The 20,710-nt window shown below is 33.7% G+C and overlaps 1 protein-coding gene and 1 non-coding gene across 6 annotated transcripts in view; both read left to right on the top strand.

Moving 5' to 3' along the window:
- LOC129514519 (RAB11-binding protein RELCH) overlaps positions 1–20,710 on the top strand; it is a 112,565-nt gene that overhangs the window by 13,028 nt on the left and 78,827 nt on the right. For all 5 annotated transcript variants that reach the window (XM_055333134.1, XM_055333133.1, XM_055333132.1 and 2 more), the window contains exons 2-7: positions 9,886–9,975; positions 18,241–18,312; positions 18,421–18,476; positions 18,578–18,691; positions 20,262–20,465; positions 20,571–20,662. In XM_055333134.1, coding sequence (XP_055189109.1) covers positions 9,886–9,975; positions 18,241–18,312; positions 18,421–18,476; positions 18,578–18,691; positions 20,262–20,465; positions 20,571–20,662 — 628 coding nt within the window. The remainder of the gene's footprint in view (positions 1–9,885; positions 9,976–18,240; positions 18,313–18,420; positions 18,477–18,577; positions 18,692–20,261; positions 20,466–20,570; positions 20,663–20,710) is intronic.
- LOC129514663 (U6 spliceosomal RNA) lies at positions 1,004–1,106 on the top strand. The gene has a single exon (XR_008665476.1). It is a non-coding gene; the product is annotated as a U6 spliceosomal RNA (small nuclear RNA).

The following is a 20,710-nucleotide window of genomic DNA, read 5'->3' as shown; positions in this document are numbered from 1 at the left end:
TTTCTCTCTCTCTTTCTCTGTCTCTCTCATGAATTAAATAAATAAAATATTATAAAAAATAAAGTTGTAGTTGTTTTTTAAAGATTTTATTTATTTATTGGTGAGAGAGGGAGAGAGAGGCAGAGACACAGGCAGAGGGAGAAGCAGGCTCCATGAAGGGAGCCCGACGTAGGACTCGATCCTGGGACTCCGGGATCATGCCCTGAGCCAAGGGCAGAAGCTCAACTGCTGAACCACCCAGGCGCCCTGATCAATAAATGTTTAATTGAATTAACAGTACTCTTTACCAGTCAGCAACTATTTAATTACGTTTAGATTTTAAAGTACTATATAATTTCCATAAAATGCCTTTTCAGTAATCTGAAACTAATTTTTTTAACTATTATAAAAGTACATCCTGTCATCATTGCTAAAATATTAAAAATGTAAATATAAGAGAGGCTTTCATATGCAATTTATAAAATTAATCTGCATGCTTTAAAGTCATACTGCGTATAATGGATTTAGTTCTTGGATTTAATTTAAAACCCACATACAGGTTTTACCAGTTTGCCAGCTATGATGAAACTTCCGGGCTATTCAGTTTCTTGTGTTATAAAAGTGAATTATTAAGTTACACAATCCTAGAATTTGAAGAAATGCTTTGTGGTATACTTCATACTAGAATATGGTAGATTTTTTCTAAATAAAAGAGGTTACAGTTTTCAAACTGTTTTAGAGTATTTGGAAAGGTACTTACCCTGGAAAAGAATTGTGGCTGAATTTGAAGAAGTATATTTCTCTTGGCTATAGTATTATTGTATTATTATAATAATACAATGTATAGTATTATTATAATAATAATTATTATTATTATACTGTTATTGCTCTGAAAATCCAAAGTACATTGTATTTCTTTAGTCTGAAAATCCAAGTGCATTATATTTACAAAATACAGGGTTAGTTCAGTCAAAATTGAAATTACTGTTTTCATTAGTGTAGGGTTTTTTTTTTTTTTTTGCACTTGCTTTGGCAGCACATATTCTAAAATTGGAATGATACAGAGAAGATTAGCATGGCCTCTGCACAAGGATGACACGTAAAGTAGGGTTGGTTTGTTTTTGTTTTATCTGACATGGTAAAACAAATTTTAATGAATTAGGAGATTTTTACTTTTGTGACATCATAGTTATTATTTAGAGAGGAGTTAGATCTTTTTTCTTGGAAAATATGAAGTTGTTGGCTTGGACTAAAAAAAAATTTAGAAACGGCAGCCCGGGTGGCTCAGCGGTTTGGCTGCCCAAGGTGTGATCCCAGAGACCCAGGATTGAGCCCCACGTCGGGCTCCCTGCATGGAGCCTGCTTTTCTCCCTCTGCCTGGGTCTCTGCCTCTCTCTCTCTCTCTCTCTCTCTCTCTCTCTCTCTCTCTCTCTCTTTCTCTGTGTCTCTCATGAATAAATAAAATCTTTAAAAAAATGTTGGGAAATATTTTTCAATGGCCATAATAATACCAACTTGAAAATTAAACTGTGTGTTTGCTTTCCTCAAGTACTCTCCCATTGTATAGATGAGTTCTTTGAAACTTTGAAAGAAATAACAACAGTATAATGGAGGAATAATGTATGGTGGCTAATTAAACACCTCTAATCTAGGCCTATCTGTATGATTAAACGTATTATGAAGAGAAAGAGAAAAACTTAGAAAACTAATAATAGATGAATACTTAACATAATAAAAAATATTTATCTGAAATCAACAACCAACATCATCCTTAACATTCAATGAAAATCAGGACTAAGTGATAACTGATGTCACAATACCAGAATATTGGTTGATAATAGTAGATTCTTTTGAGTGTACATGTTTTAATACATATGTTGGAGACAGCAGAATGAGGAGCTAAGACATGTGACTAAGAGTAGAGAATGTAGTACTCAAGCTGAGTTTCTGGTTAGGGCAGTAATGGCCAGATAAACTCACGCATCAGGAAAATCTAGATATTAGCTACATGGTCAAAGAATGTGAATAGAAGACTCACGCACACGCTTAAAAAAGGTAGATGGCTGATATATTTTTCAGAGTGTTCAAGTTCACCAGGAATCAGAGATGCATAATTAAGCAAGATACAGTTTTATAATATGTTAAACTGGTGAGATTTAAAATAATACCAAACAGGGCAGCCCGGGTGGCTCAGCGGTTTAGTGCCGCCTTTGGCCCAGGGCGTGATCCCAGAGTCCCAGGATCAAGTCCCGCATTGGGCTCCCTGCATGGAGCCTGCTTCTCCCTCTGCCTGTGTCTCTGCCTCTTTCTCTTTGTTCTCTCATGAATAAATAAATAAAATCTTTTAAAAAAATTAAAAAATAAATAAAAATAATACCAAACATTGGCATTATATACTGCTGATGGAACTTAGATTGCTATGTATACTTACTTTGGGAAGCAGTTTAAGCAATAAATAGCAGTAGCCTTAATGATATGGCAAATTCTCACTATATAAGCCTCAACTTCAAAGAGTAGAGGGAAAACAAAAAAATTTTTTGTCATTTAAGACAATAATAGTAGCTATCTTCGAGTATTACAACTGTAATTATTAAAATCTAGGAGTCCGTGGATTCTATCAGTGTTTAAGAAGTTTTATTTTTCCCCCACATTTTAAAAATTTCAAAACTTAAAAGTTGAATTTTACTACCCATATACCCCCACCTAGGTTACAAAATTCACGTTCTACTGTACTTGCTTTATCTTGTATCTAGGTATTTCTCCAACCCTCTTGTTTATCCAAAAATCCATCCTATTTTTTATCCATTTCATTAAGCTGCAGATATCAATATACTTTCTTCTAAATACTTTGGTATGCGTGTCATTAAAAAGAGCTCAATATTTAGAATTCTTTTATTTTTCTTTTGAGGTAAAACTTAAAGACAATAAGATATGTAAGTTTTAAGTGTACCATTTCATGAGTTTTGAATCCTGTCAAGGTATAGAACATTACTTTCTCCCCTGAAAGTTCCCTCATGCTCCTTCCCAGTTAGCCCCCCACTCTAAGAACTACTATTATGATTTTTTCTGCTATAAATTACTACTATTGCCTGTTCTAAAACACCACTTAAATGAACTTATACAGTATGTACTCGTGTGTAAGGCTTCTTTCATTCAGCATCATGATTCACTCATGCTGTTGTATATATCAGTAGTGTTGTTTTTTTTTTTTTTATTGCCGAGTAGTGTTCCTGAGTTCAGCCCATTTTTAATGTGAAATTTTTTCTTTTTTTAACTAATCTCTCCGCCTAGTGTGGGGCTCAAACTCAAGACCCCAGGATTAAAGGGGAATATTCTACCAACTGAGCCAGCTAGGTGCCCCTTTATGTACTTTTGATACTTCTGTGGTTACTATTGTTATTTGATATTTCTTGGCTTATGCTTAAAAGAAATTATGCAATGATAAGGGATACTATAATATTTGGGGTTTTTTTGTCATTTTTGTTTATGCTGTCTTAAAACTTAATAGCAAATTACTGTTTATCAGGTATAATTGTGAGGAAATTAAATGTTTCATTTAATAGAAACACAGTGTTCTAAGAATGTTCTTGCTGGTCCCTTACCTCCTAGCCTGCCTGACCCCTTGTAGCTTCTGTACATTGAAACCTTACTACTTACACCAAACTAGTCGAGCACTTTGAAAATTCCATATACTTGTTTGTTCTTTCCTCATTAGTTGACTTGGTAGACATTTATTGTTTAGTGCTCAGTTTAACATATTTTCTGATTGAAGCCTTCCACCGCCTCATTGAATCTGGGAGTCGCTGATAGTGAAGTGGGATCCAGGAGACAAGACATTTTTGTTTAAAAAAAAAAAAAAAACAATAACAAGAAAACAACTACATTACAGAGATCTAGTAAGAGTTGAGATGTTTTGTATAAATTAATTTTCCATTTCTACTGTTTTGCTTTTCTGCATAGTATCTTTTGGCAGACAGTATTTTTATCTGTTTTTTCACTGCTATGTATCCAGAATCTACAATAGTGCCTGGCACAGATTAGGTGCTCTGTTAATATTTGGTGAATGAATAAATAACACCCTTTAAAACCATTAAAAGCACCCCTAGCTTGGGGAATCATATAAAAACAGCCCTCAGGGGATCCCTGGGTGGCACAGTGGTTTGGCGCCTGCCTTTGGCCCAGGGCGCGATCCTGGAGACCCGGGATCGAATCCCACGTCGGGCTCCCAGTGCATGGAGCCTGCTTCTCCCTCTGCCTGTGTCTCTGCCTCTCTCTCTCTAATTCTATGTGACTATCATAAATAAATAAAAATTAAAAAAAAAAAAACAGCCCTCAGGCCACATTTGGGTCAGGCCTTAGCTGGTCAAACCCTGTTCTAACACATTATCTCCTTTAACAAATGAATATTTTTAAATTACAGAAAATAGAGAAAGCAATTTAACATTTTTCAGAATGTATTCTGAGTAACATTATTTCCTTGCGATAATAAATAGGTATTATTCAAAAAAGGAATGTGATGGACAAATGATTTTGGAAAACGCTATCTTATTTTGCTTTACCTCAGGACTTTTATGGATCTTTGATATACTGATGTACACTATAAAACCTGAGATATTGCACGCACACAACACGTGTGTGTGCGCCTTTATTTTTTCTTTTTTAAAAACTTTTCTTAGCATCTTGAGGCATAAGGACCTTTGTGAAAAATATTGAGGGAACTGATTAAGTTTATCTTGTCTTCATTTTGGAAGGATATTTTTGAATACAGAATTTGAATTGCATTTTTTCTTCTTGCACTCCAAAGCTGTTGTAGCTTTTTAAATTATTCGTTTCATTTATTTATTTATTTATTTATTTATTTTTTGATGAATTAATTTTTATTGGTGTTCAGTTTACCAACATACAGAATAACACCCAGTGCTCATCCTGTCAAGTGTCCCTCTCAGTGCCCGTCACCCATTCACCCCCACCCCCTGCCCTCCTCCCCTTCCACCACCCCTAGTTCATTTCCCAGAGTTAGAAGTCTTTATGTTCTGTCTCCCTTTCTGATATTTCCCACACATTTCTTCTCCCTTCCCTTATATTCCCTTTCACTATTATTCACATTCCCCAAATGAATGAGAACATACACTGTTTGTCCTTCTCCGATTGACTTACTTCACTCAGCATAATACCCTCCAGTTCCATCCACGTTGAAGCAAATGGTGGGTATTTGTCGTTTCTAATGGCTGAGTAATATTCCATTGTACATAAACCACATCTTCTTTATCCATTCATCTTTCGATGGGCACAGAGGCTCCTTCCACAGTATTCGTTTTATTTAGACAGAACTTAAGTATCTTAAAATTTCCCCATTTAGAGCATATGATTCAATTGTTTTTAGCATGTTTAGAGTTGTGCAACTATCACCTAATCTAATTTTAGATCATACTCATTACCCCAAAAAGAAATTTCTCACCCATTATCACACATCCTATTCACCCTTACCCTTAAACCCTAGGAAATTACTTAATCTACTTTCTGCCTCCTTAGATTCACCTATTTTGTACATTTCTTACATGTAGTATATGGTTCTTTTGTGACTGGCTTCTTTCACTTAGCCTATGTTCAAGTTTCATCGTGTTCTAGCATATATCAGTATTTCAGTCCTTTTTTTTTTTTTTTTGGAGAATAGCATTCAACCATATGAATATATATGCTACATTTTATTTCTCTATTGATCAGTTTATAAGCATTTTGTGGTTTCCACTTTTTTTGCTGTTGTGTATACTGCTGCTGTAAACAATCATGTACAAGATTTTGTGTGGACATACGTTTTCATTTGTTTTAAATGGAAGAGGAATTGCTTGGGTCATATGGTAACTCCAGTGTTTAGCCTTCTGAAGAACTGCATTTTACATTCCCACCAGCAGTATATGAGGGTTCAATTTCTCTGTATCTTGACCAACACTTGGATTTGTCTTTCTGTTAAAGTAAGGTATAATTCATATACCAAAAATTCACCATTTTAAAGTGTACAATTCAGTAGTTTTAGTGTATTTACAAAATTGTACAATCATCATTATTCTGTATTTCAGAACACTTTAATCACCCCCAAAAGATATCCTATACCCGTTAGGAGTCATTCTTCTCTGTCACCAGCCCCTGGCAAACCATTGATCTATTTTATGTTTTATGGATTTGTCTATTCTAGATATTTCACATAAGTGAAATCATACAATAAATGGCCTTTTGTGTCTGGCTTCTTTCACTTAGCATGTTTTCAGGGCTTATATATGTTGTAGCATGTGTGAAATAATACTCTATGGTTATATCCCATTTTATTCATTCATCAGTTGGACATTTGATTCGTTTGTATTTTGTTGCCATTGTGAATAATGTTTTAGTGAACGTTCATGAACAAGTTTTTGTGTGAATATAGGTTTCCAGTTTCTTGGGTATATGCCTAAGTACATATTACATGGGAATTCTATATTTAACTTGTTGAGGAACTGCCAAACTTTTACCAAGAAGTCAAGCCATTTTAAATTCCAACCAGCAGTGTATGTGGGTTCTGCATTCTTTACATCTTCTGAAACACTTGTTAGTATCTGTGTTTTTGATTATAGCCATCTAGTGGGTTTGAAGTGGTAACTCATTGTAGTTTGGTTTTCATTTCCCTGATGATTAATGATGTTGAGCATCCTTCAGTATACTTATTAGCCTTTCATGTATCTTCTTTAGGAAAATGTTTAAATCTTTGCCCATTTTGAAGTTGTGTTCCTTTTTGGTTAAATTATAGTGTTTTGGGAACCCTGGGTGGCGCAGCGGTTTAGCGCCTGCCTTTGGCCCAGGGCGCGATCCTGGAGACCCGGGATTGAATCCCACGTTGGGCTCCCGGTGCATGGAGCCTGCTTCTCCCTCTGCCTCTCTCTGTCTCTCTCTCTGTGTGTGACTATCATAAATAAATACAAATTATAAATAAATAAATAAATAAATAAATAAATAAATAAATAAATAAATAAATTATAGTGTTTTATATTTTGTAGATATAAGTTCTTTATCAGATGCTTGATTTGTAAATATTTTCTCACATTCTGTAGATTGTGTTTTCACTTTCTATATGATGACTTTTTTTTTTTTCCTAATTCCAGTGTAGCTAACATACAGTGTTATATTAGTTTCAGGTGTATTATATAGTGAGTCAAGAGTTCCATATATTACTGTTCAACGAAATAAATATAATCTTAATCCCTTTAAACTATTTCATGCATCTCACCACCCTCCTCCCCTCTGTTAACCATCTGTTTGTTGTCTGTATTGAAAGAGTGTTTTTGATTTGTCTCTTCTCTTATTATTTTTATTATTTATTAATTTCACAGTTCTGTAGTTCAGAAATCCAAAATGGGTGTTGTGATAGGCGAAATGGGCTGAAATTAGGGTATTGGCAGGTCTGTGTTTTTTCTGGAGTTTCTAGGAAGCCTTTAAATAGCTTCTAGAAGTTGCCTGTATTCCTTGGCTTATGACCCATTTCCACTTTTAAGGACCTCTGCTATTACACTGGTCCAACCTGAATAATCCAGGATAATCGCTTTAAGATCAACTGATTAGCAATCTTAATTCCATCTATATGTAAAATAACAGATTCATAGAGAAGCCAGGGATTAGGATTTTTTTTTTTTTACCTACCACATTGCTAATGCTTTTGTGTTGCACCTAAGAAGTCATGGCCTAAGCCAAGGACACAAATAATTGCTTCCATATTTTCTACTAAAAGTTTTTTTATTTATTTTTAAATATTTAATTTATTTATTCATGGGAGACGATAGAGAGAGAGAGAGAGAGAGAGGGAGGCAGAGACATAGAGGGAGAAGCAGGCTCCATGCAGGGAGCCTGATGTGGGGCTCCATCCAGGGACTCCAGGATCACTCCCTGGGCCAAAGGCAAGTGCTAAACTGCTGAGCCATGCAGGCGTCCCTCCTACTGAAAGTTTTATAGTTTCACGGTTATATTTAGGTCTGTGATCATTTTTAATTAGTTTTTGTTTAATGAATAATCGTCCACTTGCCTTCTTGGACATGTGGATATCTGTATTATTTTTTTTTACTTTTATTTTTTTATTTTTTATTTTTTGATATCTGTTTATCCCAATACCATCTGTTGAAAAATTCTGTAAATCTAAAATCAAGAAGTATGATTCCTCTCTCCTTACTCTTTTTCAAGATTAGTTTGGTTTGGGGGAACCTGGCTGGCTCAGTCAGAAGAGCATGCGGCTCTTGATCTTGGGGTTGTTAAGTTTAAGCCCCATGTTGGATGTAGAGATTACTTAAATAAATAAACTTAAAATAAGTCAATCAAATAAAGATAATTATCATATGAACTCACTCATGTGGAATTTAAGAAACAAAGCAGAGGATCATAGGGGAAGAGAGGAAATAAATAAAACAAGACAAAATCAGACAGAAACCAACCATAAGAGACTCTTAATCAGGAGACTGAGGGTCGCTGGAGGGGGAATGGGGTAACTGAGTGATGGGCATTAAGGAGGGCACGTGGTGTAATGAGCACTGGTATCATATAAGACTGACGAATTTTTTTTTTTAAATTTGCCTTAGGATTGTTCATTGCTAGTATATAAAAATTTAAATTTTGTGTGTTGATCTTGTGTTCTGCAACTTTGGTAAATTTAGGTCTTATGATCTTTTAGTGGATTTCTTAGTTTTTTTTTTTTTTATATTTAAAATAGAAATAGTTTTACTTCTTTCTTTCCAATCTGGATGCCTTTGGTTTCCTGGAGTTTTTATGAGAAATCAGCAGTCATTCAAATTACTCTTTCTCTATATGTAAAAATATTATTTTTCTCTGACTACTTTTAATTTTTTTTTTTTTTTTTTTGGCTTTCAGCAATTTGATTATGTTGTGCCTAAGTTTCTGTTCTCCTTATTGTCATTGGTGTTCTTTGAGCTCATTGAGTTTGTGTCTGCCCCATTTCTTGTTTTATCTATTGTTGACTCCAGTTTCACATATGTCGGATCTTTGGCTGTTGTCTCATGAGTCCCTGAGGCTCTGCTAATTTTTTTTTTTTCAATCTTTTTTTCTCTCTGTGCTTGAGTTTGGATAATTTCTGTTACTCTGTCTTGAAGGCCACTGACTCCTTTTCAGTTATTTCCATTTTCTTATTAAACTGTTTAAAGAGTTTTAAATTTCAGATAATTTTGTTTTTAGAATTTCCATTGGCATTTTTTTATAGTCTCAATTTTTCTAAGATTCCCTCCTTTCTTTCATTGTGTGCACATATTCCTTTATTTCACCGAGCATAGTTTTAATAGTTATTTTGAAATCTTAGTGTACTAAGCATAGTTAGTAATGATTTTAAAATCTTGGTCTACTAATACCAACGTCTGGATTATCTTCAAGTTGGTCCCTATTGATTGTGTTTAGTCTTGAGACTGTGTCACATTTTATTGGTTCTTGTGTATATAGTAGTTTTGGACATAACACAAATCAAGTGTGTTATGTTGTGGAGATAGGGTTTTATTCTGTTTTTTCAAACGGTGTTGTGTTTTTTCCTAAGAAATTATTTTCTTGACTTCAGCCTGCAAACTCAGATAGTAGCTTAAATGTCATTTTACATTTGTTTTTTTGTTTTTTGTTTTTTTTTTTTTTTTTTGAGTTTTTTTGTCTTTAGCTAGACTGGTTGCAGTCTACCCCGTGTGTGCATTGTTCAGGAGTTAGCCAGAGATTTGGGCAGGAAAACTGGAGTTGTTTTGAAGTAGCTTAATTGGCATTAACATTTTTGTCTTGGTTTATTGTTTTAGTAGAATTTAGAATCATAGCTTTTTAAATGAAAAATAATCGTAGGTAAATAATTTCCAATGTTTTATCTTAACAAATAATAAGTTTCTTTTATTTTTCTTATTATTACAGATCGAGCTGGGAGCATCAGTACTCTCGATTCTTTAGACTTTGCAAGATACTCAGATGATGGTAACAGGGAAACAGATGAGAGAGTGGCAGGTGAGTCACATTGTGAAGACAGATTTGGAATCTTTGACATTCAAGAAATTAAAAAATGACTTGAGGAATTCTCTTCCTTCTACAATTTGGTATGTGAATATAATTATGTAGTTATTACACAAAATTATGTTACTAATTTGTTGGCTGTAAGGAACATCTGAACCCTTAACTTGCTCTTCCAATTGTGCTGTGGGTTTTTGGTAATACACACCTAAAATTTGTTGAGTTTTGCTTGTGCCCAACAGTTTACAACCATATAGTTCTAACTGGTATTAAGCAGGTTTAAGGTAGCTATGGTATATTGCAAAGTTAATTGGACCTTTCTCTTCCTCATTCTTTGATCTTCCAAACCGGGCATGATATTTAGGTGTTGTATATCAGCACAAGATTACTGATTGTAAAAATTGGTTGAAATACTTCTGTGCTGGCTAGTGAATAAAAGTTGGTGTTGAGACCTCAAGGTGCTGCTCCCTAGCCATCATAGCACCTCCAGAAATTTCCCTTGACTTTCCTATGAGCCAGAAAATAAAGGTTAATACTTGGTACAGCAGGGGCCTCCAGGACCTCGCTTATTCCAGTAAGAACACCAACATTCTTTCTAAATACTTAGTTATACCAATCTCATTCCCCTCTCCACCTTCCCACCTGTTCTGTCCACATCTAATGAAGCCAGTTAGATTCTGGTCCAGGTTCCACCCTGGAAATTATCTGTGTAGCAGCCCTGGCTCCTTTTAGTGTCAAAAGTTTGGTATCTGTCGAGTGCTTCAAAGCTATGGCTATCTATAATTGAAGACATTCTTGAGTGCTTTGCAGGAATTGTAGTTTTCATAGGACATTGGCTCTTAGATGGGGAAAGCAGACAGACATCAATTAGGTAGTTTGATCTCCACCAGAATGATGGGCACTCCTGGAGCAGGAGGATTGCCACATAGGACAGGTGGGGGTAATGGGGGCAATATGGTATCAGGGAATACCCATAATGTGGATTCCTTTCTTGACAACTCTGTTGAACTTTTCTTCCATTTACTGGGACAAGTTTGTTACAGTCTACCTAATGTTTACCTGTCATGGTCATTATGAATAAAAGTGAGTACTAATTTTTATGTAGCACTTGCTCTATTGTAATCACTGTTCTAAATGTGTATTAACTCATTGATTTGGGTTGTCATCATGCTCTCCTCCCCAGGAGACTAAGACATTCAGAGGGATTATTTAAGACTTAAATAGCAAGGCTAGAATTCAAATACAGATAGCCCAGCAACAGAGCTCACAACTGGCTTTGCCATGTAGTAGTATATCATAACAGGAAGGATGAGATTTGACCTGATTATAAATGATATTTCAGTATATGATTTTCATTCATTACTCAAGAATAAAGATATTGAATAATTATAGATCTTAGATGGTATTGTATGAGTTAGAAAAAAAATGATGTAACTTTTATTTCAGCAGGAGCTAAGAGAAGATTCAGCAGTGTAAATAGTAGTGATATCACTTAAATGGGAAAGCCATTGAAAGAGTTTGAGGTGGCTCCCTATATCAAATCAAGATTTAGTCATAAGCGTTATTTATTGACTTGTATCAAAACAGTAAATCACATCAGTTTTGTCTAAAAATTAACAAATTAAATGGAAATTATTCAAATAATTTTAGGACTAATTTATCCTACTTATTTTATAATTTGGTAAGTCACCTTGTATTATATATTTATGTAGTATATGTTAGATATTAGATATTTTATGTTATATGTTAGAATTAATATATGGTAGTTTATTAGATTAACCAAATATGTCTGGTTTTGTATATTGTATTACTGTTCAAATGGTTATATAATTAGAAAGTAACTCCTACCGAAAATAGATCACATAATTGTTTTCTTTCTTTTTATTTCCATTTGAAAACCCAAATTATAGATTTAGTCAGATGTAAGAGGTTCATTATTCTTGTTATTTAGGTATTTTTAGTGTTTCTAATTAGGAGAAACATTACCGATGTAAAAGCAACATGTTATAACCAAGCATACCTAAGCATGAAATGTTACAAATACATGATGGTTTTGACCTTATATTTTTAATCTAAAAATTATACTCTGTTTCTAGGTTTGAGGAGATAAAGTAAGTTTTGATCATTATACAGTGCTAATATATAAATAAATGTTTTTATCTTCATTGGAAAAGGGAAGAAAAACGTGTTATTACAAGAGAATAACTTTCAGACTTTCAGTGCTCTTGTACCATAGTTTGTAATTGAACCAAATGTGATATTTGGGTGAAACTTAATGAAAAAGTTTTAATTAATCACGATTCCCATTTCCAAAAAGGTTTGTAGGTCTTTGCTAACCATTGGTAGGAACTTAAAAGCTTATCAACAGACCGATAATCCAGAAAAGATCCTGTCGACTGTGATTGGATCACATGTAAACCTCACTAAGAAAGAACAGAAATTTCTTTATTAAGTTTTTCTATACCTGTCTTGGGCAGAAGGAGGTTATAGATAACACAGATATTGAGTCCATTGACCCTCCACATAAATGTAGGGTCTGCTCCAACCTTTATTCAGCTGCTGCTGTTTATAAGACAGAGATACTGTTTGTTTTCAGCATAATTCTTACCATCTTTTTCTTAAATTTAAAAATCTGATTATTTTATCAAGTCTATATAGGTTTTCCTACAAAGAGGAAGACATCTCTAAATAAACTGATGTTCATTGGGCATCTGCTCTGTGTCAGGCACTGTGTAGGATGCTTTGTATAAAGTATTTTATTTGATCTTGTTAACAATCCTGAAGAATAGGTCATGATATTCTTATTTTATAGATGGGAAAACTGAGGCTCACCACGATTGACAGATCCGCCAAGTAGCCTCCATATGATAAGGGATCAGGGTATGAACACATAAGTTTTGTTTTGTTTTGTTTTAAGATTTTTTATTTATTTATTCATGAGAGACAGAGAGAGAGAGGCAGAGACACAGGCAGAGGGAGAAGCAGGCTCCATGAGGAAGCCAGATGCCACTCAGGCTTCCCTGAGCACATAAGTTTTTATTCCAGAGCCTACAATTTATTTTTTAGTACCAGGCTGTAGCTTTGACCTATCTATACATTCCTGTGGGTAGATAGTCAAATTGTCTCTTTCCTGTAAAAGACTATTTCAACGTAGCCATTTTCTTTTAAAAGAAGTAAACTTTTTAAAAAAGATTTTATTTATTTATTTGAGACAGGGAGAAAGAGAAGCACAAGCAAGAGGGGGGCACAGATGCAGAGGGAGAAGCAGACTCCCTGCTGAGCAGGGAGCAGACTTGGGGCTCAGTCCCAGGACCCTGAGATCATGACCCAAGCCAAAGGCAGACGCTTAACCAACTGAGCCGCCCCAGTGCCCCTAAAAGAAGTAATTTTTTAAAACCTTTTTATTTTAGGGACGCCTGGGTGGCTCAGCGGTTGAGCATCTACCTTGGCTCAGGGCATGATCCTGGAGTCCTGGGATCAAGTCCCACATCGAGCTCCCTGTGTGGAGCCTGCTTCTCCCTTTGCCTGTGTCTCTGCCTCTCTCTCTGTCTCATGAATAAATAAATAAAATCTTCAGTAAAAAAAACTTTTTATTTTAAATAGCTTCCATTTCTGAATTTAGAACTGTAAATTTTCACATAAAAATGAGTTCAAAAGTAGTTGACATGAAACTGAAATGAGCTTAACCTAACTGAGCTTCTGTATATTAAAGAAATCTAGTGTTACTTGGTGCATGTATAGGGCACCTCTTAAATTTTTAAGTTTTCTTAAAGATAGCAAGGGACATGTATGTTCTAAATGTTGGGATTGCCATTTTAAAATTTATTTTAGACATTCTAAGCATCTGTTATGTGTTAGGTACTAGATATGGAAACATGAAATAGATAAAGTTTCTGCTCTCAAGGAATTTGTCCTGAAAAATGTCTATAATAAAATAAATGTTTGGTACTTTAGAAACAGTGGTGAGAGACTTGTTAATTTTGGAACCACCTATAACCGTGTCTCAGTTTCACATGATCCATCTTTTAGCATCAGAGTCTCTGACTATCCATTTATTCAACTAATATTTGTTGAGTATTTATTCTATACTCACGGTATTATGCTGTTGTATTAACAGTTTTCAACAAAACAGACATTTGAAGCCTCTATAAAGCTTACATAATCTAGTAGACCTTCTAAAATGACTTTCATATTTTTGCCTGGGAAATAAACTGGCCTGTCCACTGATTAAGAAACAGCATCAATAGCCTTCTCTTCCCTTAGCTATTGGCCTCAACGTATATATCCATATTTATCATATTAAATGAACCTATTTGTTTCCTGATGTATTTCTCCTCTAGTAGAGGTATTTATGACTTCCTATTAGTAGTACTTTTGTTTTTCTTATTTTGAGGCTTACTTAAATCTTTATGATTTTAATTGAAGTAGATGCTCAAACAAGACTTTAATATGGTTGAAAGGTATTATAATTTATATGATAAGTCAAAAAGTTCTGAACTAGGATAATTTTCAGAGACAATTGAGATGAACAGTTTTTTAGGGGGGTTACTTTAGGGGTGGAATTAATATGGCTTGGCTTGGACATTTAATTAACGTGGACTAAGCACAGTGGATAAGTGAAGAGTAATTTCCAGGTTTCCTATTTGGATATCTGTATAGACAGTGGTGCCATTAATGGAGAGAGGCTGCCGGAGGAAAAAGGAGAGCAGATTTGAGAGGAAGATGATAAAATTCATTTAGATAAATCAAATTCAAAACTTAGGAGACATTCAGGTGGGCATCTCCTAGAGATAATTAAGTAGGTCTGTATCTTTGGGAAAAGGTAAAGATTTTTGAGTCTTCAGAGTACTTGTCACAGTTAAAACCATGAGTGGATGTCATCCCAGTGGGATATGTAGGCCAAGAAAAGGGCCAAGATGATACCTTGGAAAACACCAGCTTTGAGATGAGTGATTAGAGGAATCTGTATGAGAACCTGAGCAGGAAAGATAGTAATAATAAGAATTTTGGGTTTTTTTTGTTTTTTTTTTCTTTTAAGGTTTGGGGAAGATGATTTTCCCCCCACTGAAATAAATACAGAAAACTAAATGTCTATAAACTATAGAGATTGCTTCTTGCTTCTGTTCATTTATTTTTCACTATTTACTAAGTCATGCCAATACTACTATTCCATTCTAAAGTCTATAATAGGCAGAGAGAATTCTCTAAACCCCGGAGGGGTGGTAAATCCCTACAGTTGTAGGATTTCTGTATAATTTTTAGGAATAGATTTTTATTCTAACAATTTTAAAAGAATCTTCCAATCTTAGCATTCTGTTCCTGGGATAATAAAATAACTATTAAAAAGGGGGAAGTGGTATTTTACTATGAAGTCAAATGACTTTATAGTCAGAAAAAAAAGATCCAGGGAATTCTGACTTGAAAGAAGATGGTTTCATGTCTACTATGGGAAGGACCTTGACTCAGTTTTGTTGATTTGAACTCTTCAGTAAACAGGAGTGAGAATAAGAAAAGTACTTGACTCTGATCAGAGTCCTGTCAGAATTATGGAAGTTTTTTCCAAAATAATATTTTGAGTTTCATGCCAGGATGATCAAAGACTAGCAGACATTTCAAGATAATACAGTGATATATTGATTGGGGCCACAAGGGATTGATATTTTTTTCTGTTTTGAAATTTAACACTCTACCTTTCATGTAAAGTCACGAGGATATAATCTTTAAACATTCAGGTACCTCTGACAGTATACAGTATTCCAACTCCTGCTGGAAAACAACAATTTCAACTACTAGAGTTGTTTATACTGAAAATTATTAATTATTTTGATAAGATTATAATATGCAATAATAGAATATACCTACATATTTGCAGTTATTAGTTTAATTCCAATAAAATTGCCTTCAGTAGGGTTAAACTAGTAGTAGAGGATTGAGATGGTGGAGTGAGCAGGTCACCTGGGTAGTTGGTTCCTACAGTGTTTTTTACAAACAATACACATCCTCAAACATTTTTATGAAGAATTAAAATATTTGAAAAAGACTTGGAGGTTATTTGGTACAATGTATCTCTTTACAAGATTATTAATTTTGAGCTTTAATTTTTTTAAATAAAGGAGACAAATCCATATATGTTTGAATATAGCTCTTCAGACCTTTCTTGTGAAATTTTCTGATATAATTGTAATTACTTGATCCTACTGTGCCTTTATAGAGATGTACTATAGCTTCAAAGATATGCCTTTGTCTTTTAAAGTCTATATTGTATATTAAGAAACATGCAGCAGAGTGAATTCATTTTGATAAGCACTATCTTTTCAAAGCATTGGTAACGTTTAGTGACATTTGGCAATGTATTTGTAGATGTGCATAAAAATATAAATTCTTGCCGTCTGACATGGGTTTTTCTGGCTTTCTGTGCCTTGATCATTCAGTGTTTTGCTCTTAGTCACCTAAACTTTTCACCAATTGAATTTGAGTTTTTCACAGTTTGTGTTTTAACCCTTTTTTTAATTTATTTTTTTTTCATATATCTATCATTCTGGTGCAGGCATTTCTGATCTGCAATTGTTCTGTAATATGTCTTACTAAATTTGTAAGTAATACTGAAAGCATAATATATATACTGATTTTACTTAAGGTATAGTTAAGTATTTTTAGATCAAAATCAATTATCTAGAGCTTTGAAATTAAAAAAAAAAAAAAGTAAATCTATTTTGTACTTAACACACCGAATGTGTGCAGTCTGACTTTAAACACAAACTCTGTTTCCAGAAGTGTAAGTTTTAGGGAAAATGTTTTAACTTTGTTGCACAGAAATGTTTGCAGATCAGCATTGCTAACTACCAAAAAAGAAATAGTAACATACATGTCATACTTTTAGTTGTGCTTTCATGTTGCTGCAGTGAAGTTCTGTGCATCAAAATAATTGGCCTTCATGTACTAGATGTGATTCAATTACATCTTAAGTTTTTAATGAAAATATGCAAACTGAGTGAATCCTAATTTTTCCATATATTTTTATAGCTTTATTGTCTCTGATAGCATCTCATTTGCCATCTTTTTTGTTTATTAATCAGGAAAAATTGCCATTTTTAAATTTTTTGATTTGTTAGTTTTTATGCAGAACTATTTAAATAGTATAATTTTGTTTAATATCCAGCTGTGACAGAGATCACTTAATTTTCCCAGAGCTTTACTTCACGGAAATGGCTTTTTTCCTCACAGCTAAGTTTGCTTTTTCTTCAGAGCAATATTTATATATTTTAAAGAAAGTTCCCAGTTAAGACACATGTAGTTAAATGTTGCTCGTGATAAAAACATTTTCAAGAGCTTTTAAAAATGTTTCCTCAGTAGTCACATTTATCTTATCAGTAACAAGAGAAGTCTTTTAGTTTCACTAGTTAGTATCTCTTAACATGAAAGCATATCTATTTGGAGAGTTACCAGAAACTTTGAATTCCTGCTTAATTATACTTAGTATCCTTAGTACTGTACTATACTTTTAGAATTGTACACTATCATTTACTTTGGAATGGTCTTAAATAGAAATGAAAAGACAAACTATTTCTATTTCTTTTGGATTTAAATGAAACCTAAAACCATAGGAACATTTTTTAAGATATGTGTTTAACATATCTATGCTTGTTTATAGAAAACATACTTTTGTTGTTAGAAAAACTTACAGCCATCCCAACATTTGTTAAATACTTAAACCAGGTTTCTTCAACATCTTAATGAAGGGATATATTCACTGTTTCTGTATATTGATTTATAACATTATTCTAGATAATGCTTTTAAAAATACTTTTCTCATTTTTAATCCTAAGGTTTTCTTAAAGTATATTTGCTTGAACTTGATCTAAATTTTTGTCTTGTTCCCTAAAATTATGTCACTTGAAAACATTCCATTGCATTTTCTTACCTATGCTCTGTGAAGTACAAGACCCAGATTACTAATATTTTTATTTACCTAAATGAGAGTATGCCATAGATTTTATTTTTAAATAGAGCTGTTCCCTGTCAGACAGCTAGAACATTTGACCAACAATCCCCTGAATTCTAAAACTATGGAAAACATTCACCAGTTTGCTTGCAAACCAACTCTGCTGCATGCGTTCACAAATTTCATAAAGATTGCATGCTTTCTGTTTTCAATACAAATTGTATTTTTTTTTCATACCCATCCTTGCTTTTTATTTTTTAATTTTGTTTCCCTTTTCTTGGTTGGATGCCTGTGTGTGTTTATTCCAAATCCCTGTCCAGTCCTGGAGTTTGAACTACGGAAAGCCAAGGAGACCATTCAGGCCCTCCGAGCCAACCTGACAAAGGCTGCAGGTGGTGTACATAAAACTTTTTTGAGACTTTTTCTACTTTGACAATGTAGAAGTAGCTGAGAAATGTTCAAATGTAAAATAGTAAAGTATTTGTATTTTCTTCCACCAGAACATGAAGTTCCTTTACAGGAACGAAAAAATTACAAATCAAGTCCTGAAATTCAGGTGGGTGAATGACAGACCTAAAAGTATCTTCCACATAAAATGATAGCACAAGTATTAAAGGAGGGAAACTTATAGTATTGTATCTTTTATTTTGCCTGTAGGAACCAATCAAACCTCTTGAAAAGAGAGCTCTAAACTTCTTAGTCAATGAATTTTTATTGAAGAATAACTACAAGCTTACTTCAATAACCTTTTCAGATGAAAATGATGACCAGGTACAATTACTTTTTTTTGTTTTTTTGTTTTTTTTGACAGTGATTTGTTTCCTTTTTCATTTGTATATATTTTCTCTTTTATTTAGTTTCTCTAATTTTTAAGTCATACGTTACGTGTAAGGTAAAATTCTATTAATACTAGTTAGCAAACACTTCTCAGCCCACCCAGTCTGGTATTCTTTTGGCCAAGCACCCATTGCCACACTCAACTGTTACTGTCTTAGTCCCATTGTATCTGTTTTTCGCCTTACTAATATCTCCACCTTCTAAACTTCTCCGTTTTCATGTCAGTCATCTCTCTTACCTACTGCTTTAACTCCTTTGTTATCATTTATAAATTTATAAGCCCTCTCAACTTTCTTTTTAGTTTATCCTCTGCCTACCTCTCCAACATTATCTTTTGCCTCTTCATTATAATCTTGCCATACAGAAGGGCTTGCATCCCCCTCAACATATCTGGTTCCTACAGAGTTTTCTGCTTTTGTTCATTCTTCCCCTTGTCTCTGAAATAATTAGTTCTCCTATCTCTTTATTGCCATGTGCCTTGTGAATACCTAAACCTTTTCCAAGGGAGAGCACAGGTCATCACCTTTCCAAAACCTTTCCTTCTGTCTCAAGACAGAAACTGACTCCTTTCTCTGAATTCTTGATAGTTTTTTAGTTATAATATCTATAATAATTCAGATTCTACCTATTTCCTTATGTCTTTGAAGACTGTAAAAGCCCCTGAGTGGTTTCCCAAAAAAGTATAAAAAGTTAAAGATATCAAATTAGTACTAAATTTTGATGTATTGGAGAAAGAGAATGGTAGGGCAATATATTTGCATATAATCTGGAATTTTATTAAGCTCTTCAAAAAATCTTTGCTCATAGAATGCTTGAGATGACATACCTTTTTGTACCTCAGTAATAAAATTGTGTTAGATTGAATTCAAGTGAATATTTCATATGTGATAAATCAAAGAATAGCTATTTGGATTCTGAAATTTTTCAGAAGCATTTTTAATAATATAAGTTGGATTCAAACAGCTATAGAAGGCAAGCAGGTTAAATTGCTTGCTTACCCACCAGAGATTACACTAAATGTATACAGGTTAAAATATTAAAGAAAGGAAGAACAAAATTAATCCCATCAATTAGTTTACTTATAAATAATGGGTACAACTTATAAACTAAGATTTTCTTAATAGAGACATGTTCTATGACTTCATGCAAATATTTAAGTATGTTTTACCAGCTTGAAAGTTAACACAATCTTAAAAGTTAAGGGTTTGCATTTTTGAGAGATTTAATAAATAAAAAGATTGTATATGCAACATCTTGACATCTTAGGCAGTTTAACCTGTTTACTTAGACTATCAGGAAACTTAGAAGAAGAATATCAGGCAGTAGAAGATGTAAAGTAAGTTTAATGATGATATTTTCCCACTTGGAACATACACTTTGACATTACAACAAAATTATGATTATCTTGGGTTTTCAAGATACTAGCTATAAGGAATATAATGAATCTTAAAAATGCAGGATAAAATTTCTCCAGGTTTTAAAAATATTATCATTTATATTTTAGGATTTTGAACTCTGGGATGATGTAGGATTAAACATTCCAAAACCTCCAGACTTACTGCAGCTCTACCGAGATTTTGGAAATCATCAAGTGACTGGGAAAGACCTTGTGGATGTGGCCAGTGGTGTAGAAGAAGATGAATTAGAGGCTCTTACACCAGTTTTAGGCAACCTTCTTCCAAGCCTTGAAACTCCTCAGACTGTAGAGGTGAGCAGTATTAATTAACTAGTCAGGTCCACAAAAACTATTTAAATTGTATAAAAGCATGCTATGAGATCCTGAGTTTCTGTTTTTCTCCCATTTTGATTTTAGAATTCCTTGCTAGTACAGAAATTAGAAGATAAAATTAGTTTATTAAATAATGAAAAATGGTCTTTGATGGAGCAGATCAGAAGACTTGAAAGGTTAGTACTCAATCATCATTTCTAAAAACACCTCTTAAAGGTTGTAAA

The sequence above is a fragment of the Nyctereutes procyonoides genome, unplaced genomic scaffold (assembly GCF_905146905.1).
Source record: "Nyctereutes procyonoides isolate TBG_1078 unplaced genomic scaffold, NYPRO_anot_genome, whole genome shotgun sequence".
NCBI lineage: Eukaryota > Metazoa > Chordata > Mammalia > Carnivora > Canidae > Nyctereutes > Nyctereutes procyonoides.
This window is presented reverse-complemented; position numbering and strand designations above follow the sequence as displayed.